At 43.0% G+C, this 19,544-nt stretch overlaps 1 protein-coding gene across 14 annotated transcripts in view; it reads right to left on the reverse strand.

Moving 5' to 3' along the window:
* Nucleotides 1–19,544, reverse strand: part of LOC129124075 (BEN domain-containing protein 5) — an 883,204-nt gene that overhangs the window by 349,605 nt on the left and 514,055 nt on the right. The window contains exon 1 of one of the 14 annotated variants that reach the window (XM_054638061.2): nt 4,352–4,924. The exons of 12 other annotated variants lie outside the window; for them this stretch is intronic. In XM_054638061.2, coding sequence (XP_054494036.1) covers nt 4,352–4,571 — 220 coding nt within the window. In that variant the 5' untranslated portion in view covers nt 4,572–4,924. Of the gene's footprint in view, nt 1–4,351; nt 4,925–19,544 lie in introns of those variants that run through there. One more of the 14 variants, XM_054638063.2, reaches the window with a different exon arrangement.

The following is a 19,544-nucleotide window of genomic DNA, read 5'->3' on the forward strand; positions in this document are numbered from 1 at the left end:
TGTATATTCTCGATATAATCTAAAATCTCTTATTGAAAATTTTTCATGTGTTCCAGAATTTGACAAAGGGTCTTTCCTCCATGAAGTTTCCACAGCAAAGAAGCTTGGATTCACACTAAGAAGTTGAAACACTCTCAACCTTACTTTCAAAACTCAGTCCTAGAATCATCTAATTTAAAATCTTTCTATGAACAGATATTTTACATCCTTCTGAAATACATAGTAACATCTCACCATGAGCTGCACAGGCTCTTGAAACAAAAAAAATTCACATAACCTACTCCAATAAAAAGTGGAGCTAACATTTTATTAAAAGGGGCAAGAAAGGATAGGCATGCACCAGGTATTAACATATTTGCTGGGGCAGCTAAGGAATTGCTGGGAGAATCTGATGGAGATATGTCTGCTATGAAAGTGTGGGTGGGAAATGTTGAGGGCAGCAGCTAAAGAGCACAATTATTTGCTGTAGTCAGGAAAGAACACCTCCTAGGAGAAGACAGTCATGATTAACTTGTTAACAAACATAGCCTGAAGTAGGGAACTTTTAGAAGTCTCTGAAACTCAATTCATTCCACCTAATATTCATCACCTAGAAAAGAAAGAAAAAGCTCCAATGGAGTCATCTAAAGATCATGCTGCTATAAGATGCATATGCTCAGAGATAACATTCTGCTAGTGACTATAAAACAAGTGTGGAAAAGCTGCAAGTGGCATATGTGTGTCAAGGAGAGGGACCAGAAAAAACAGCTCTGGAGCATTTTGAGGAGAGGACAGAAAAGAAGAAAGCTGAAGGATGTGGATGATCAGAAAGACAGACCTAAGCTCTTCCTGAAAAGCTGTCTGCTATTTTTGTATTCTCAACAAGACAGACCAGCTAATGTCACCTCAAGGCTGCTCTGTAGTCCAGGCTGCTGAGTTCCATCTTCCATTCAAGAGGCAAGGAAAATTACTCCTTTATTAGTACATGGCATCAGCTGCTGCTAGCCAAATGGTGAACTTGTTAAGGCAAGGCAAGGGACATTGACTTTAACATGCCTTCTGTGGCTGGAAGGTCTGTAACCATCTGAGCCAGGCCAACCTTTCTGGTTTGAGCCCCAGTCCTTGGCTAATGTTTGATAAAGTGGAAGGTTCCCAGGCCAACACATCCCAGCAGTCTCAGCAGTTCCCAACCATGCACACAGGGACACAAAGGGAGGCACAGCTGCTCAGAGTTCATCTACAGCTCTTCTCTAACACTATCACACTACTCACCACAGAATAAAAGACAACAGCATTTATCTCCACAACATACCAAGTCTCTCACAATTACCTGATGATCTGAGCATGTCCCCACACACTTCCCTCTTTTCTTTTTCCATTTTTGAACTTATGATGCCTTTACAGCAGCGCTCTCAGCTCTGTAGAAACAATATCCCTCACAAGTGCATTGGCTTCCAACCATCCAACCTCAGCACAAAGGATCAAAGAATTCCTTCTGGACTCTCTCAAAAGAGGACAATTGTTTTATGAACCCTTCACAAAACCAGTGCTACAATAAAGCTTTGCATTATGGACATAAACCTGTATTTAGGCCTGTGTGAATTCCTACATTACAAGGGTAGATGTTTGAAAGGTATCTAAATTTCTTTAGACATAATAGGAAAGGAAAACTCTTTTCAAAAGAAAAAAAAACATTAATATGTGTCTTGTATCTGTATTCTTTCTTTCCTTCTTTTCTTCAAGTTGCCAGAAAGGAAAAACAAATGGATCTGTTTATTAAACTATGACTAATTTCCACTGCATGGTCAGTGTTTGATGAGAAAAATATATATAAAAAGCTGGAACTTTGTTTACTTGAGCAGCTTTACATGCAAGAAAACTAGTCACCATTCAAACTGTAAAAGAACACTTTGCAGGCTCAAAAAGCCACATTTTCCCCTCTTACTCTCTTCTGTTGTCTGTTTAATTTAATATCTGTAGCATAACTTTGATCCTGAAACCTCTTCCTAATGGGGAATTCTTGGGCCAAAGCAGTAAACCCTTAAAATCATTGAGGTATGGTTTGTGCAGTTAAGGGTTCCTTCCAAAAATTCAAAATCAACCATGTATATTTTAAATATAAAAGCAACTTGATACACATAGTTTACCTTATTACTAAGATAGGCTGAAAACCTTTGGAATTAAAAGTTCTGTACTGGTATGTGAAACGTTACTGCAGACTTGCAAAATTATTTTTAACTAAATAAGCAGTTTGTATAACATTACACTTGCCATGTTTGCCACAAAAACTTGTCATAATCTGAGTTGGTCACTATAAAGCAAGAATTGTGCTACTATGTCTTCATGAAGACCAAGTTTTCTCTCCAAGGTTTTTAACCACAATAAAACCAAAAACCAATATTAACATTTTGGAGAGAAATGACAACTTTAGAAGTGACCCTTGGTATACGACTTCTGTTGAATTCACCTAAGGTATTCTTACATGGTACAGGCTGGAAAGAAATAGAGAAGTAAAGACTCATTTGGTGTTCAAGTGAGAAGTTTTCAAAGAATGCAAAACACAGATCTAGTCAGAATATATTGAGATGTGAGAGCTGTAATAAAGACAGCTGTGTGTTTCCTTGTGTTCCTGGCTCAACAGGAGAATTTCCTGTAGAAATTAGAACCTCTGGAGAGCAATTAGTGCAAATCACTAATACAGGTAATAAGTCCTGTTCTCTGAAGGAAACAGTGTATATTGGTTTGTTCTGGCTCAAGATACATGAAACAAAGAGAAACTGTACAGAAAAATTCAGGAGGGCACATCTTGGGCAGACACAGGCTCTGCCTGGAACAAGGGAAATGGCAAAGATAGGCACTTGCTGCTGGAAAACTGAGGCAACCTGGTGGGCCCAACATGTGAGCAAAGGTCTAATATATCCAAATATAATTTCTAAATATTTCTCTGGAGCACTTTAGCCATGTTGAGACAGAGAGGAAGAACTGAAAGGACACTGCTGCTGCAGGTCCCCAGTGGGACAGAGGAAGATGAAGTGCATTGGGATGCTGCCTGTGGGAAGAGGCCATGCCAACCCTGGACACTGGGATTGTTGTCTTCCATGGATCTGACAGCGACCCTGCAAGAAACACTACACATACACTCCTCTGCCACAGACAGGGCAGCCAAAACATGGGCTGCCACAGGACAACAAAAACTTAGCAGGAGAATCCACACCTCTGCTAGATGGCCTAACTAGTTCTCCTGAACTTCTGGTGTTGGAAATACTCAGAAACTGGAAAACCTTTGCAGGGAACTCATGTTTAGCTGTTCCTGGTTCTTTTGAGGTATTTGTTTATGGCAATACTAGAAACAGGATAATGGCGAAAGTCACTGCTGAGCCAGGAACAAACTGGGCCACCACCAGTCTAAACTGGCTCAGGAACGGCCAACTTCTAAAAATAAAATTAGAAAATTACCAGTTTTAGGTGACTTTAACACCAAGTTACTCTCTTTAGACATCAAAGCTCAGCACTGCCTTCTAAGAGCTCAAGACTAAACAAAAGAGTTTTTTAATTCCATAGTTGGGGAAATAGACATAACCAGTATTTTGTCCAAACTGAAAAAGTCAGGATAACAACCCAGCGTCCCCTTTGCTGCCCAGACTAACATTTCAAATGGTCATTAAAGTCTTTCAAAAGCCTATTGGGCAAGTCCACACTAACCAGCAATTTGCTACAACCACCAAACTTCCTTTCTATGTCAACTATGGCAGCGAGGAAACTTACACAAAGTCTTCAAGGAAACACTCTGCCATAGTCACTATCTGGGGGCAATGTACTGACAGCACTATCTCACCAGGGCCGAACACCTTCAAATGGCCAAGACACGGGGTTATTTCCTAGCATACGCTTGAACTGGTCCCCTTAGCTTGGAGACATTTGTTATCTTTGAACACGAAACAAACCAAACGTAGCAAGCCCACGCTTAACAAGAGCAGTACCTGGAGGTCTGGTTCCACTATTGGTGAAGTCACTTAAACTAACAAAGCGGACATAAAACAGCACCCTCAAAACTGGCAACAACTGCAAAGGTACACAAATGACTCCATGCACTATAAATAAGCCGTAGACGAAAACCTAAACTTTTTTTTCTTTTTTCTTTTCTTTTTTTTTTTTCAGTCTCCACCGCCCCCCTCCCCGGGTACCGCGGGGGGCATCACGGGGGGGGTCGCGGCTATTTTGGAAACCGAGCCTTGGGCCCCCTCCCCGTGCCCGGGGCCGCTCGGAGCTGCCCCTCCCCATCCCCGGCCCTCGCCCCCCACCCTCCCTCCCTCCCTCCCTCAGCGGGGAGGGGGCGGCATCGCCCCCCGCCCGCGGCCCGGTCCGCCCTCACCTGCCAGCGCCAGGATCTGGGCCTTGTGCAGCAGCAGCCGGTCGCCCCACTCGCCGGGGCTCTCGTCGTCCTCGTCCGCCGCCTCCTCGGGGTTGCGGTACACGGTGTAGACCTTCTGGTTGTCGAAGTCCTGCTGGGAGGTGGGGCTGAAGTCCCGCACGCGGGACACGGGCAGCGCGTAGCACACGTTGTCCTCCAGGAACCGCACGAACGCGTACATGGTGCGGGGCGGCCGCGCGGCTCCGCGCCCGCCGCCGTATTGTTCCTGCGGCCGCCTCTGCGCTCGGCTGAGCGGGCCTGGCCGCGCCGCCCGCCGGGCCCCAGACGGCGCCGGCCAGGCGCGAGCAATCCAGCGCGGAGCGACGCGAGCGGGGCGGGCCCGGGCGGGGGCAGCGGGAGCGGCCGCGGCCCCGCTCGGTGCCCGCCGCAAACAGCGCCGCACACAGCCCCGTACACAGCCCCGTAGGGCCCCGGCCCCGCTCGGTGCCCGCCGCAAACAGCGCCGCACACAGCCCCGTAGGGCCCCGGCCCCGCTCGGTGCCCGCCGCAAACAGCCCCGTACACAGTCCCCTACGACCCCGGCCCGCTCGGTGCCCGCTGCAAACAGCGCCCCACACAGCCCCGTACGGCCCCGGCCCGCTCGGTGCCCGCCGCACACAAACAGCGCCCCGCCCGCGGCCCCTCACGGCCCCCGCCCTGCCTGCCGCCACCCTGCAGGCCCGCCCTGCCCCGGCACCTCCGCCGGGGACACGGGTCCCGCCTCCCCTGTCCCCACCCTCAGCCGATCTCGGGCCTCGGGAAGATGTTTTTGCCCCCAGGTTGAGAACTCAGTACACGTGTGCGGCAGGAGGCTTTGTTCCAGAGAATCATGGAGTGGTTTGTGCTGGAAGAGGCCTTAAAGATCGTCTCGTTCCAGCCCTGCTGCCCCGGGCAGGGACAGCTTCCACTGGAGACCAGGGTCTCCAAGCGCCATCCAGCCTGGCCTTGAACACTTCCAGGGATGGGGCATCCGTGACTTCCCTAGACAGCCTGTACCAGGGCCTCAGCAGCCTGACCACACTAAAGAATTTTTTCCTGCTAGCCAATGTAAACCTGCACTCTTTCATTTCGAGGCTCTTCCCCCTTGTCCTGTCACTACACGCTCTTGTAATAAGTCTCTCCTCATCTCTCCTCTTAAGTCTCTTTCAGGTGCTATAGTCTCTTTCAAGGCCATGGTAAGGTCACCCTGAAGCCTTCTCCAGGCTGAACAATCCTGAATCTCTCAGTCTTTCCTCCTTGGAGAGGTGCTCCATCACTCCATCGCTCTGATCACCTTTGGAGGAGAAACAGAGGAGTGACACATGGTGGGATTTGTTTTAACGGCCAGGGCAGAGCCAGTGAGTGCAGGGAAAAGGGGCAGGAGGGAACCTGTGTGAGGAGTGGATCCTTCCTGGCCAGACAACAGAACCCTGTACTCATCTGCCACTTGGCAATGGCACTGGAGCATCAGCTTTTACATGGAGGTCCTCATGGGAATGCAGAACCACCTGCACTCCATCATTCCATGCCCTGGGGGTTGCTGGAGGAGCACAAAGTTCCCCCATCCTCTCCCAAAAGAGCACAGAGAGCTGAGAAATGCTATGCAGGTGTGTCAGAATGAGGCTTAGAGACGGCACACATTTTATCATGAATTACCAAATTTTGGAGGCTCTTAGATACAAAGTATGGATGTTTTGAGGTTCAAGTATGAAAAGGGTAATGTGGCAAAATTGCTTATGGTTCAGAGCAAATTCATACTGCTGTTGTTAGTCCTGAGATCTGTTTTATCCAACCAGACTTAGGAACAGAACAATCACATGGGGAGAACTATGTAATATAAAAATAGAAAAAAAAGAAAAAAAAAATCACAGAATGAGTATGAGAGAAGGGCATCACCAGTTTTTTGTTTACAAAACACCAACACAAAATGAAACCAAAATATATTGCCTTTGTGGGTTTTCATATCCCTGGGCATTTGCAGTACTATCTGTGCCCATTGCACTGAGTAAAACCACACTGCACTTGTTTTTCCTGGTTATCTTTTATAAACTTCCTCCTACATGGAGTTAGACCACAAGCTGGAAAACATGGAGTTCAGTTTTGACTGAGCACTGGCACAGGTTCCCAGAGAGCTGGCGGAGTTTCCATCTTTGGAGGTAACTCAAAACCATCTGGGCATGGTCTTGGGCAACCCCTTGAGCAGGGGCTGAATTAGGTGAGCTCCTGAGGCCTCTCCCAACCTCAGCCATTCTGTGACAGTGCCAGAAACTTTTGGTTGTGCCCAGCAGAAATCTGTCCTAAACAGCACCTGAAAACATAAGGAATCTATACAGGTGTAGTGAAGCCAATGTAAGTATTTCCCCAACAAGCTGCAAACTTCCCATACAGTAACGGCAGCTTTGTTATTTTAGCAATTACAGAGTTTTGCAAATACTCCAGTTTAAGATTGGGGATTTAAATGGCAGTACTTTATGTTAACAATAAAGTATTGCCAGACTCGTGCGTAATTACAGGCAAATATAACTCTGCTACAAAGTATGGATGACAAATGTATTCTAGTAGCAAGTCTGCAAGGGAAATGAAATTCCAGCAAGGATTGTGTCGCTGATCAAACAATACCAGCTGCTGTATCCCTGCTGTCTCCTCTACCTCGTGTTACAGTGGGGCACAGGGAGCTGCAGAGAGATGACAGGACAGGCTGATTGCTGGAATTACTCCATGAACACTGGTAAAATGATGTGAAGGACAATTTTGTTCTACTGAGTTCAGTGGCCAGTGAGGGATTGGGTAGGCTGCCTCCTGCCAGGATTGTATTCCCTCCACAGCTGAATTCTATTAGGGAATAGGAACTCAGAACAATGGTAAAACTGGAAATAAAAGGAAACAAAGAGAAGGTCAGGACTCAAAAATTAGTTTGAGTTGGAAGGGGAGAGATCTCTTTGGGTATCCAAGGATGCCTGGATAATTTGTCCCAATGAAAGGAAGCCAAAAGGCTTCATGTGAAGGCAGCTAGCATCATAGTGGGTTTGTTGGTTGGTTGGTTGGGGCATTTGGGGAAAAGGAACACTCTAATCTGGTGTTTACAATATTTTATGTTTGAATGTTCAATTACAGCAAAGACTGTAAAGATTTTTGCATCAGCAGCAAAAAAATAAAAGGTCTCAAATCCTTTAGGCAGGCTGTTTCACAGTTCTCCACTGAAGGACGTTTTTGAGAACAGATAAGGGTCGGGATGATAAATGCATGTTTACCCTTGGTCCCTTGCAGACACGTTGAGCCAGAAGGCATTATAATGCTAAAGAATTAATAATGATTGCATACATTTTTTCTTCTGCCTACAAGGAAGAGTGTTAATTTCTGGCTTTAAAATCTATAAATAATCTGCACTGGTTAGCTGCGAAGCTGAGGAAAAATCCATTAAAGCAGCGAATGAAACACAAGTCACTTGTTACTCCTGTCTTTTGGACCTTTCCCATTTCTACTAATGGTTAGCCAGCTGCTTTAACACGGAGTTGAGCTTGAAGTTTGAAGGTGCAGAGCTATTTTAAAGGTGTAGATTTTAAAACTCATTGTAAAGGGAATTACTGGAACCTTACTGGATTTAAATCCCTGAGCCATTCCAGCCTTTTAGAAACAGCACAGCCCTGCTGAGAAGTAAATTGTTGTACTTTCAAAATGCAAATGAAGCCTCAGCTGAGAAAGTAATACTGTCACTCCAAGAGTGGAAAAACCACAAAACACAGTCCCAGCCCTTATGGGACTCCTGAGTAGCTCTTTCTTGGAACACTACTTATATTTTGCTGGTGTTATTTTTCTTGAAAAGTAAAAAAAGCGTTCAAGCAAAAGCGGATGTCCACAGCTTTCATGTGCACTCTGTGTTTTCACTTAAAGATACAAAATGAAAAGCTAATAGTTCCAATAAAAGTTATGCAGGTGCCAAATTTCTTTTCCCAGCAAAACATTAAAATTAGGCTCATCATTCACATTATTGCATATTTAGTACCAAATTCTCAAAGGACACCCTATTGACTTTTAATCTGCTAAAGAAGAAATTCCCATTTTCTTTTACTGTCCCAGTGGAGGTGCTTCAGCAGTAACCTGACTCTTCAGCAGTAATCATACATTGGACTACAACTAGGAGTCCCTACACATTGAATATGTGGTTTAGAAAACTGTTGTTTTCTTGTGGATTTATTTGTCCTCCAGGTAGTGCATTTCTTACACAATTGTTTTCAAGCTCAAATGTACCTTGAAGGAAAGATATATTCACAATTTTTTTTGGGTAACACTGTATTGGAACAATGGCATTAAAAGTTATACAAGTTAAAGAAGAGCTCAGCTAACAGGCACAAGAACTGAAGATGTTCAAAGGTTTATATAAGTTCAGGCACGCAATATACTCACAGTCTGGCTAATTTTTATGAAGAATATGATCAGTAGAGTGGTCAGAAGATACTTCCATTCCATGGTTTGCATTTTTTATCATACAATAGAGTGCAAGACAAAGTCATTTTCATATATAAATGTATTTTCCTCCGAACAAAGTCAGGTACAGCTTCTAGGTGTTTTGAAAGAGAGGGTGGTTGGAAGGAGGGAATCTACTATCCAGGTGGAGCAGGGTAAGCATTCCAGAGGGTTGCTTTGTATTTTAAAATAAATTTTAACTCTTGAAACACTGTCACCATACTGTGCTTTCAGCATCACAACGATTACATATAAAAATACAAACAAACAAAAAAAGGTCCTTTCCTGTGTGATCCTAGAAGATGGATGAGAAAATATTTGTATCCATATATAATTCTAAAGCACTCCGTTACCAAGAGTAAGGGAACCTAGATTACACAGATAAATTCTGAAGATTTAATCTTTTGAGATCTATGGCCTTAAACCATCCTCAGTCCCAATTCCTCAGAGTGATCTAACTTTTCTCAGAGCTGTGGATACTAGTCAATCATCTTTTACAGTAAACTCTCACACCCTCACAGAATATTCTTTCAAAGAAATGAAACCCAAGGCACACTTCATGGACCCATTCGCATAGGAGACACTTATTTCCCAGCTGGTGCATTCTGTAACATGAAAAGGTAACGATTAAGCCAAAGTGTCCACAGGAGAAGGCACTTTTCTCACTGTTAATGACTGGCTGGAGAAACCAAGGACCAAAGAAAAAGCCAGACAGTCATTAACTGCTGAAAATTCCTGACCTAAAGGTCATTATTACTATTATAAAATTGGAAAATAAAAAAGTAATTATTGTCTTTGGGTCTTTATATGTATTAAAAATATAAAATTCCGGTGTCTGTTGCTGTGGATACTGGTTGGTAAGGCACTTATCTTTCCAATTCTGGCAGGCTATGCAATGGATAGATCTGGGACTGGCAACCCTTCAGGAATGTGTGCCAGACTGTATTTTCCTCTTCCAAATTCCAGGTTAAACGTGCCCACAGAAAGTCAACAGGAACCAGGAGACGCTGCCAGTCGGCACCATCTCTCCTTGGTGAGAGCAGCAATTCCGCCACCCTCACCCAGCCCTCTCTGGGAGCTGCAAACGTCCTGTCTTTCAGCTCCTACCCTCATGTACCGTTCCAAATCTTGCTAATTGCCATCTTTTGCACTCAGGTAAAATGCTGTTTTCCATGTGATAAACTCCTTTCCTGCAGGGAAGGCAGGGAGGGCTCTGTGTGAGCTGACTCGTGCACGGACTCACCTGTAAAACGCGTCCTTCAGGTGCCATTGCCACCGTCTGCAAAAACTGCTCTGGAGGCGATATTGCTCTTGCAGCCCAAATGATCTTTATTGCTACTACCATCCACTGATGGCTTCAGCCTATATATTTTCACTCTAACTGGAAATTTTATTTGAGATTTGCCCTTTCCTATTATAAACTAGACTTTCCCCTGACTTTTGACAGGCATTTTACTAATATGACTCTAAAAGTAGCTTTGCATGCATAGATTTTGCACCACTGCAAGAATTTGATTCCTTCTGCACTTCAGATGAAAAAGTGACTTTCTTTTGGCAAAGACTAAAGTCTTTTTGTAACTTTTGGTCTTCAGTGTAAAATAACATTACTAGACATTGCCTGTGATTATGTTATAGTTTAGACAGATCCTCTAAGATTATATTAATGACCGTTTTTCATAATATTTTCATTTTGGTTTTCTATTTTCACATCTCTGCAGCACTGTTCTGTCTTGAATGAGCAGTTATGTCTCATACTGACAGGGAAAATGATCCTGCAGCCCTTTTCTGCAGAGACCTATTCTGCTTGAGAGGTTCATACAGTGTAGGATAGACACAGAAGGAAAGGAGGTCAGCTACTAAAAATGCAGGACCACATTTTTTCCAAAAAGGTACCTCCACATACTCCCACTTTCCTTTAGAAATCTGATTATAGCAAGAGCATGGACAGGCTCCAGAGATGGTTCTTGCTGTTTTGGAAGCTTCTGGACAACCAGCAGCTGCAGGAATTGGATTGAGTGAAGGCAGAGTCAAAACTGCTTAAATAGATGTTTTCACAACGCAGTGCTTTTTTAATTTATACTCCTGTCATATTCCTTCTAATCCCTTTCAAGACTGGTTTATATTTCATTACAAAGTGAGTTGAGTTTTTAGAAAATGTTCCCAGGACTTAGTGCTCACATCTCACTACTTCAGAGGGTAGAGTTTTCTACTTCTGATGAAAGTCACAATCAGAGATGGACCAGCTGCTCTTCTGAAGAACATCAACTAATGCGAGCACTTAAAATCCTGTTGTGGAAGGTGAAAGGGAGATAACAGAGCAGGAATAATCCTTGGAATATTTCAGGAAAGTGCCTTCCTCAGCTGTGCATTGTTAATAATCATGTTTAAATTAAAAGGACAGAAAATGAAAGCTGAAACTTCTGGCAAGTGAAAGTGCTCCCTAATCTAAAATCCTTCACTATGCTCTCTGAACCTCTCCACTCTAAATAAAACCAGACATATTTATCATTTATGAGTTCCAAATGAAGCTGCACCTGGTCTGCTCTAGTAGGTGAATTAAAAAAAAACCAAAACAACGCGCAGCAAGTAAATGTGAATTGGAAGGAATTGCTGTGACCCAGCTCTCAAAAATTCATACAAGGGGGTAACTGTGATAGTCCCTCCAAGAATTGTTCTAGTTTTTCAAAGCATAGTGACTCCTTTTATCTCACACAGTGTAGATGATTGGCATTCATCTTTGTCCCACTTACAAGGAAGGTGTTCCCTCAAAATAGAAAATGGCATAGGAAACTGATAATCCAAGAGGTGTTTGAAACCTCAAGGGTCTTCTTGCTTTGCTGGTATTTTCCACAAAAGCCTGAGCAACATCTATTGTTCAATAATATTTAACATTCAGGGGAATCAGGATATTTTTTAAAGTGTGATCAGAAAAAAGGGCCTTTCCTAGGCTGTCCCAGAATTCCTCATAACAAAGAAGGCTTTGTTTCATAAAGAAATACCTTGCACTGGAATACCCTAGGGAAACCAGGGTTTGGGGTTTTTTTAAACAAAGACGGGAATGTTCGAATTCGAAGTTCCCTTTAAGTACTCTTCTAACATGAATATTTTTAAGGATGCTCTATCAAGTTCATGCATGAAATGTCACCCAGCCATTAGTATATTTCTATGCAAATACAGCTGTGAAAGCTAATAACTGAAATCTGCATTTTTTTCCCACATTTCCAGTGTATTAAGCAACTTCTCATTCTTTCCTGTTTTGTAACTCACATTAGCCTCTTGTATCAATAGAACAAAGCTCAGGTTATACTGCTTCCTGCTTGAATTCATCTGCAAACATCAAAGGTGGACATTTGAATAAGCAATTTAATGTATACATTTTTATTCAGTTCAGTGTACTGATTTTCTCCTGGTAGGAATAAGAATTCTGCAAGATGACTGCAGAGAAACACACCATTCAGAATATGAATTGGAATATTGTTGCAATGCTTTTCAGTGAGGATGGTGTGATATTAAGATTAGAATCCTGCATATAATCAGATTTTGATGCTTGTACACATAGTGTGGTATTTCTTTTCCTTTACAAGGTTTGTATGCAAAAACACAGCAATCCAATATTTGGAACATGCACTGTCTGCAGATACTACACCATCCAAACTGATGAAAAAATAATGTCAAGGAAAATAAGAAAGTGTCTGGGGCACTGCTGCATACAAACTTTGCTAAATTCATCAGAAGTAGTTTTACTGTTCTGAAGACAGAAAATATTGCAAACCCAGTCTTTCCAGAACAGCGAGAGCAAACAGGGCTCGTGTCCATTCCTTTATTAAATCTTGGACTAAAAATTGACTCTTTGGGAGCTGTAAATATTTCTCTAATCTTTCAAATTCTCTGATGTGATACACACAGATTTTCTTTTCCAAATTCCCTCTCTTATTATTTACCAGTACATATAAGAGTTAATAAAATAGAAAAGATAAGATAGGTGGGGATTTAATTAGAAGCAAAAGGGGGCACTACTGAGAATATATCACAGTATTTAAGGAACATAAATATAAGGTATACCTTCAGCTTTTATCCAAAAATGCAAGAGAAAAGACCACAAAGCAAAGGAAATCTGAATTTTGTTTAAGGAATCAGCCCAGTGCAGTAGCTCAAAATTCTGCTTCAATAGTTAACTGATTGGGAAGTAAGCTAATAATGCTTTAGATAAATTTTCACTGATGAGAAGTGAGGAATTGTCACATTTCTTAAGAACTAATGACAGTTCAGTAGACACCCTTATCTGTCCTGCCTCTGACATGGAGGCATGATCTAGAATCACAGAATCATGGAATCATTTAGGTTGGAAAAGGCCTATAAGATCATCAATTCCAGCCATTAACCCAGCACTGCCAAGCCCACCACTAACCCATGTCCCTGAGCACCACATCTACACCTCTTTTAATTAACTCCAGGGATGGCGACTCTACCACTTCCCTTGGCTGCCAGTCCCAGGGCTTGACAACCCTTTCAGCAAAGAATTTTCTTTCTAATATCCAATCTGAACCTCCCCTGGTGCAATCGGTGTTCTGTCACTTGTTGTGGGGAGAAGAGAGTGACCCCCACCTGGCTCCAGCCTCTGTCCATGGAACTGTGGTCAGAGATAAGTGAGCAGTGACAGTGATAGTGACAGTGAGCAGTGACAGTGATAGTGACAGTGACAGTGACAGTGATAGTGACAGTGACAGTGATAGTGACAGTGATAGTGACAGTGACCAGTGACAGTGACTGATCAGTGACAGTGAGCAGTGACAGTGATAATGACAGTGATAGTGACAGTGACAGGGATCAGTGACAGTGATAGTGACAGTGATAGTGACAGTGATCAGTGACAGGGATCAGTGACAGTGATAGTGACAGTGACCAGTGACAGTGATCAGTGACAGTGATCAGTGACAGTGACAGTGACATTGATCAGTGACAGTGACCAGTGACAGTGACAGTGACAGTGACAGTGATAGTGACGGTGATAGTGACGGTGATAGTGACAGTGACAGTGACAGTGAGCAGTGACAGTGATCAGTGACAGTGATAGTGACAGTGATAGTGACAGTGACAGTGACAGTGACAGTGATAGTAACAGTGATCAGTGACAGTGATAGTGATCAGTGACAGTGATCAGTGACAGTGACAGTGACAGTGATCAGTGACAGTGATCAGTGACAGTGATAGTGACAATGATAGTGACAGTGATAGTGATCAGTGACAGTGATAGTGACAGTGATAGTGACAATGATCAGTGACAGTGATAGTGACAGGGATCAGTGACAGTGATCAGTGACAGTGATAGTGACAGTGATCAGTGACAGTGACAGTGACAGTGACAGTGATCAGTGACAGTGACAGTGATAGTGACAGTGATCAGTGACAGGGATCAGTGACAGGGATAGTGACAGTGATAGTGACAGTGATCAGTGACAGTGACCAGTGACGGTGATAGTGACAGTGATCAGTGACAGTGACAGTGATAGTGACAGTGATCAGTGACAGTGACAGTGACAGTGATCTCCCCTGACCCCCCTGTTCTCCAGGCTGAGCCCCCCAGCTCCCTCAGCTGCTCCTCACCAGAGCTGTGCTCCAGACCCTGCCCAGCCCCGCTGCCCTTCCCTGGGCTCGCTCCAGCCCCTCAATGTCACTCTTGGCATGAGGGGCCCAGAGCTGGGCACAGCACTCGAGGTGTGGCCCCACAGTGCCCAGGACAGGGGCACAGTCACTGCCCTGCTCCTGCTGCCACACCATTGCTGGGACAAGCCAGGTGCCCCTGGCCTTCCTGCCCACCTGGGCACAGCTGGCTCGTGTTGACCATCACCTCAAGGGTATTTTTACAGTCTCTCCAAAACTCACTAAGATCACTCCTGGCAGCTCTCATGGGTTTCATTTGTTTTGGGGGTTTTTTTGACTCTGTTAACCAAAAGAACAAGGATAGTAGCCATTCTTGCCCTCACATCACGTAACAAAATGAACTCAGAGGTTGGATGTAGCAAAGACACTGGTGGACCTCGGATATCTATCTGCAGCTTTACAACCCAGGAAAACTGACAGAGTTATTGCTTTCCCTGCAGGGCTGTCTCAGTACAAGATCTCAAATACCATCTGTGCTCAGTGTGGAAGCTGCCAAAACCCCATCCACAGAAACAGGGAGCACAGAGTGTTGTAACTCCCGTCTTGCTCTGGAGCAAAGAGTGAAAAAAGACACCTCCATCCTCTTACTTTAACAGCCTAAAATTCTAACCCCTGGCAGGTGCAGATACAAAGTTCCTTTCAAAACTAGACTAAGGGAGATTTATTTCAAAATCCACCAACAAGACCAGGAGATCACCACAGTGATGTCTCCTATTTTTAATTGATAAGCTCCTTGCTGGGCTCCTTGTCTGGAAGTGAGGTGCCTGGTTTTGGTTCCCCCATCTTCCTGAAGGGGTCCGGCCCTCCCAGTCTGCACCTCCACTTGTAAAATCCTTTTCTTCACCTAAGCACATATAATTTCCTCTAGTCAAAGCCCCCAGGAGAGGGATGCATCTGTCTCCTAGTCTCCTGCTCAATGCATTACACTCCAGATGAGTTTTTACTGATCACTTTTAAAGGCAAAAGCACAGTAAGTGACTAAGCTACTGCAGGGTCACTTGAGAGCAAACCACTTTGAATTTACTTACATTCATAGAATCATAAAATGGTTTGGGTTTGAAGGGACCTTAAACATTATCTAAAATCACCTCCCTTGACCTGCTGACTGCACTGCTCTTGATAGGTTTGGCTTTCTGGGCTGCAGGCACACATGGCTGGGTCATGTTGAGCTTCTCATTAACCAGCATCCTCAAGTCCTTCTCCTTAGGGCTGCTCTTAATCCATTCTCTGCCCAGCCTGTATTTGTGACTTGGATTGCCCCAATCCATGTGCAGAACCTTATTTTAAGAGCTCATATATAAGAGCAGTCACTGTAAATCAGCAAATTTGCAGAACACTTGTTATTCCTGAGTAATTTCTTTAGGGGTCTGTATTCTAAAGAGAAAAGTATTGCTGAAGTGGGAAGTAAAAAATGTAAGTAGCAATTAGATTTTCTCTTAAATACTCAAATAGCTCCAAGGTTATGTTTTCTCTGAAAAATATTCTCAGTGAGTGTATGCAGTGCTCTTGCAGCACATGACATGTTTTAGCTTCTTTGGGGAGTCAGTTTTTTATACCTTCAGATTTTAAGGCAAATGGAAGTGGAAAAAATGCTTACATACCTTGCTTTAATTGTTTTAACATTTTGGGGTTTATTTGCTTGTGGTTCTTTCTCAAATAGCAAGACCAATATAAATGCCATGCTTAGGAAGACCAAGAAAAAACTAGAATTCCCTCTGTCTTAAAATTTTGCCTAAAATGGCAGCTATGTCTTTGAGATGCTATTTAATTAACATCAGTGAAAGACTGTCAGTAATCAGTACTGCTGAGTGGTTTATTTACTTGGAAAAAAATATGGGTTTCAGTGCTTAACTTTCATCTTTTAAGTTTAGAAGTTTTGATACCAGCGATATAATTTGCAAAGTTATCTCTAGGCAATTAAAATATATTCTATCGTTTAACCTTTGGATGATGTATAAATATGCATAGACACTCCTACAAGGCAATTTGTCTGCCAATCTGGAAAATGCTAACGCTGTAGTCAATAAGTCAACAGTCTGCAATGTTAAATTATGAAATCAGAAAGAAGTGCAGTTCACATTCAATCCAGATATAAAGATCCTAAGGATTTCCAATTTTCTGTGTGGGACAATAAATTTCAGAGACAACTGTATTCTGCCCCAATAATCACGATCTGCACAGCGTGTTCAGGTATTGTTGGAGAGATTAAAACCACAAAAACAGAGCAGAACAGCTCAGCATCAGATAATCACAAGCAATTCTGTGTCAGCAACAGACAGCTGGAGACATCTGCCAACAATATTGTAAAAGTGGGAAAATGGAGATTTCGTGACAGCAAGGACGTGGGTTTCATACATTAAGCTAAGTTTCAACCCAAAACATTGAAATTGGTGTTCAGAAATAACAGCTCTCTGTCACAGTGTTCAGAAAGTCTACTATTTAGCATAAAAACTATGTAAAGCAAAATTAGGCAGAAGAAGGTATTTGTTTCTCTAATATTTTGCATGTTGACCAGCTATTTGATTTCAGTGTTATCACAGACAAAGAGATCAGAATATTTTTTGCTAAATCAGCTGGAAGAGCTGTCCAGTTATGGACCAGACTAATGATTTGTGAGACTCTTGTGTGAAAAAGCAGTTAGATGGAATTTTATCTACAAATATTTGTCTAAAGATTTTTTCTTCCAAGTATGGTTTAAAAGAAAATGAACAAATCTTGACCTAACTTGAGCTATTCTGTTTTTCCCTTTCCCTTGAGTTTCAAGTGTCCCTGTTCTTCCCTGATACTCATTCCCTTCTATCCCCGCTTTTGTCTTTCACTTTTTAAAATTAAACATCTACTAAGAAGTGAGTCCAAGAATAAAGGCTGAAAAAATCCTATTATATTTATTGCTGTGAAGCAGAAGAGAGTGCAGGGAAAATACTTGGACTTGTGAAGCAAAAAATAATCTACCTTTCCACTGCTTTCTCTCAGAGCCTCCTTTATAGACCCATAAAATCCTTTCCTTTCTTTTTTCTGTAGGTGACCATGTAAAATCAAGATAAAAAAATTCAAGGCTCTGAACCCAAAAAACCCCAAGTTTCCTATTTTCACAAAGAGTTCTCAGAAAACCCTTTGTATGTTTGATTTCTTGTAAAAATGGGAAATAGCTTGAAAATATTCATGAGGAAGTAAAAGCTGTTCTGATAAGTTCACTTCCTCTGCACATGAAGAGCAGTTTCAAAGTGATGTTTTATAGAGGTGGCTGGGCCTGTTTTCTGATTTTGCTGTTGAAGCCCCGCCTTTGTGTCTCAAGTGTTTTGTCCTGGGATCTGGCTGTGATTCCTGAAGCTGTGACTCTCAGGGAGGGTAATGGAGACGAGTGGCTTGTGAGGAAGCTCAGGCCCAGGTCCCCGAGGTGTTTGTGTTTTAGGGCTTGGAGCCTGGTGCAGATTGAAGAGTGATGTAAATGCTTCAGGCATGACTGAAAGAGTTTTAAAAACCAATGCAATAAGAGGCATCAGCAGGGAATGGCAGATTGATTGCAATAACTAATGCCAAAAAGTTCTGCAAAGAAGAAAAATGTAGTCTGAGTAAAAGAAATAAAGAAGAAAAGAGGGAAAGGGTAGTAAGAGCTTGCACGCCTTCCAGCAACTTGCCTGCAGATCGATGTGCATCGGGGACAATTAATCGAGCAATTCCTATGCCTGGCTTTTTACACTGGTGTGCAAACCTTTATGATGCTCTTCAGTCCAGATCTACAGGTTGGATTGACAGGATCTAGCCTAAAAATCAACTTTACTGAAACTTGAGTGGCTTGATGAAGCTTGTCTTTTGGATCAATGGAAGGCCAGCACCTCCAGATGAGAGATCACCCATCAATTTAGGAGTAGGAAGGACCATTCTCTCCTGAAGTGATTATTGGTACCTCAAATATGGAGCATAGACTGGACTCATGGTGTTGGTGTGGCTGAAGCGATATGGGGTAAGGTATAACCTTCACCTTCTCCTTCCCTCCAAGATTAATACCTCAGCTTGTGTGGTAGCTTTTGTAAACAGACCAGAACAGAAACTCTTAATTTCGGGATGTAGTGAACCACACTCTGAACCACAAACCTGTGTGAACAGAGGCCCAGAGCCAGCGTATCTAATCCTGAGAGGCTCACAGAGACACAAAGATGACTTCCAACCCCACAGAGCCCATGCACAGAGCCCATCTGCTGTCACAGCAGGATGTGGCTGCAACAATCCCACATCTGATGATTAAAACCTGCTCTGACTCGTGTTTGGGGTCGCTACCATGCAAAATGCATTACAGCAGCCTCCATGCTCCTCTGCAGCTGGAGAACAGCCCATCAGATCAGCACTGCTGGAGGAAAACTAAAGCCACCTCACAGTCTCACCTTACCCAGGCCAGAACACCGACTGCTGCAAAAAACATGAATCAGGAGTAAAACAGAGCACTGAATACATTAATCAAAATGATCACCGTTGCAAGATCTGCAAAGAACAAAGAAAACAAATCCAAGGAAAGTTAACACTAGAAACCATTTGCAAGGCTGCACAAGTCAGCTAATGAAATAACTGTCAGTTGTAGACACAAACCTTTTGTGCTTTCACACAATTTAAATATAAAGTAATTTGCATTCAGGTATCCAAGTCTCCCTGAAAAAAAAGATTAACAATAGGATTCGCTTTCTTTCTACAACCTTTTTTCTCCCCCCCTTTCCCCCAGGGGTGGCTCTGATAAGGTCACCTTATTAATGCAGATCTCTGTTTTTCAGAAAGCAGCCAGGAGTTTAACTGTTTCACTGTGAAATGATCTATGAGATGAGAACAGTCCATTTTTTATCCTTGATTGATCATTTCAGCATATATAACAGCAAATCCTAAGGGACACCACTCAAATCCCTGCCTCAGAATGACCTAGAGACTCAGCTCTAAAAAGTGTTGCGCTCCACTACACAATCCTTCAGCGTTTTTTCTCAACTTTGCATTTTTCACTGAACATAATAAAGTTGCCTTGCATCATTACAGTTCTCTGTAGAAAAAAAAAAATCTCATAAATAAG

This window comes from Agelaius phoeniceus, chromosome 8 (genome assembly GCF_051311805.1).
Source record: "Agelaius phoeniceus isolate bAgePho1 chromosome 8, bAgePho1.hap1, whole genome shotgun sequence".
Classification (NCBI taxonomy): Eukaryota; Metazoa; Chordata; class Aves; order Passeriformes; family Icteridae; genus Agelaius; species Agelaius phoeniceus.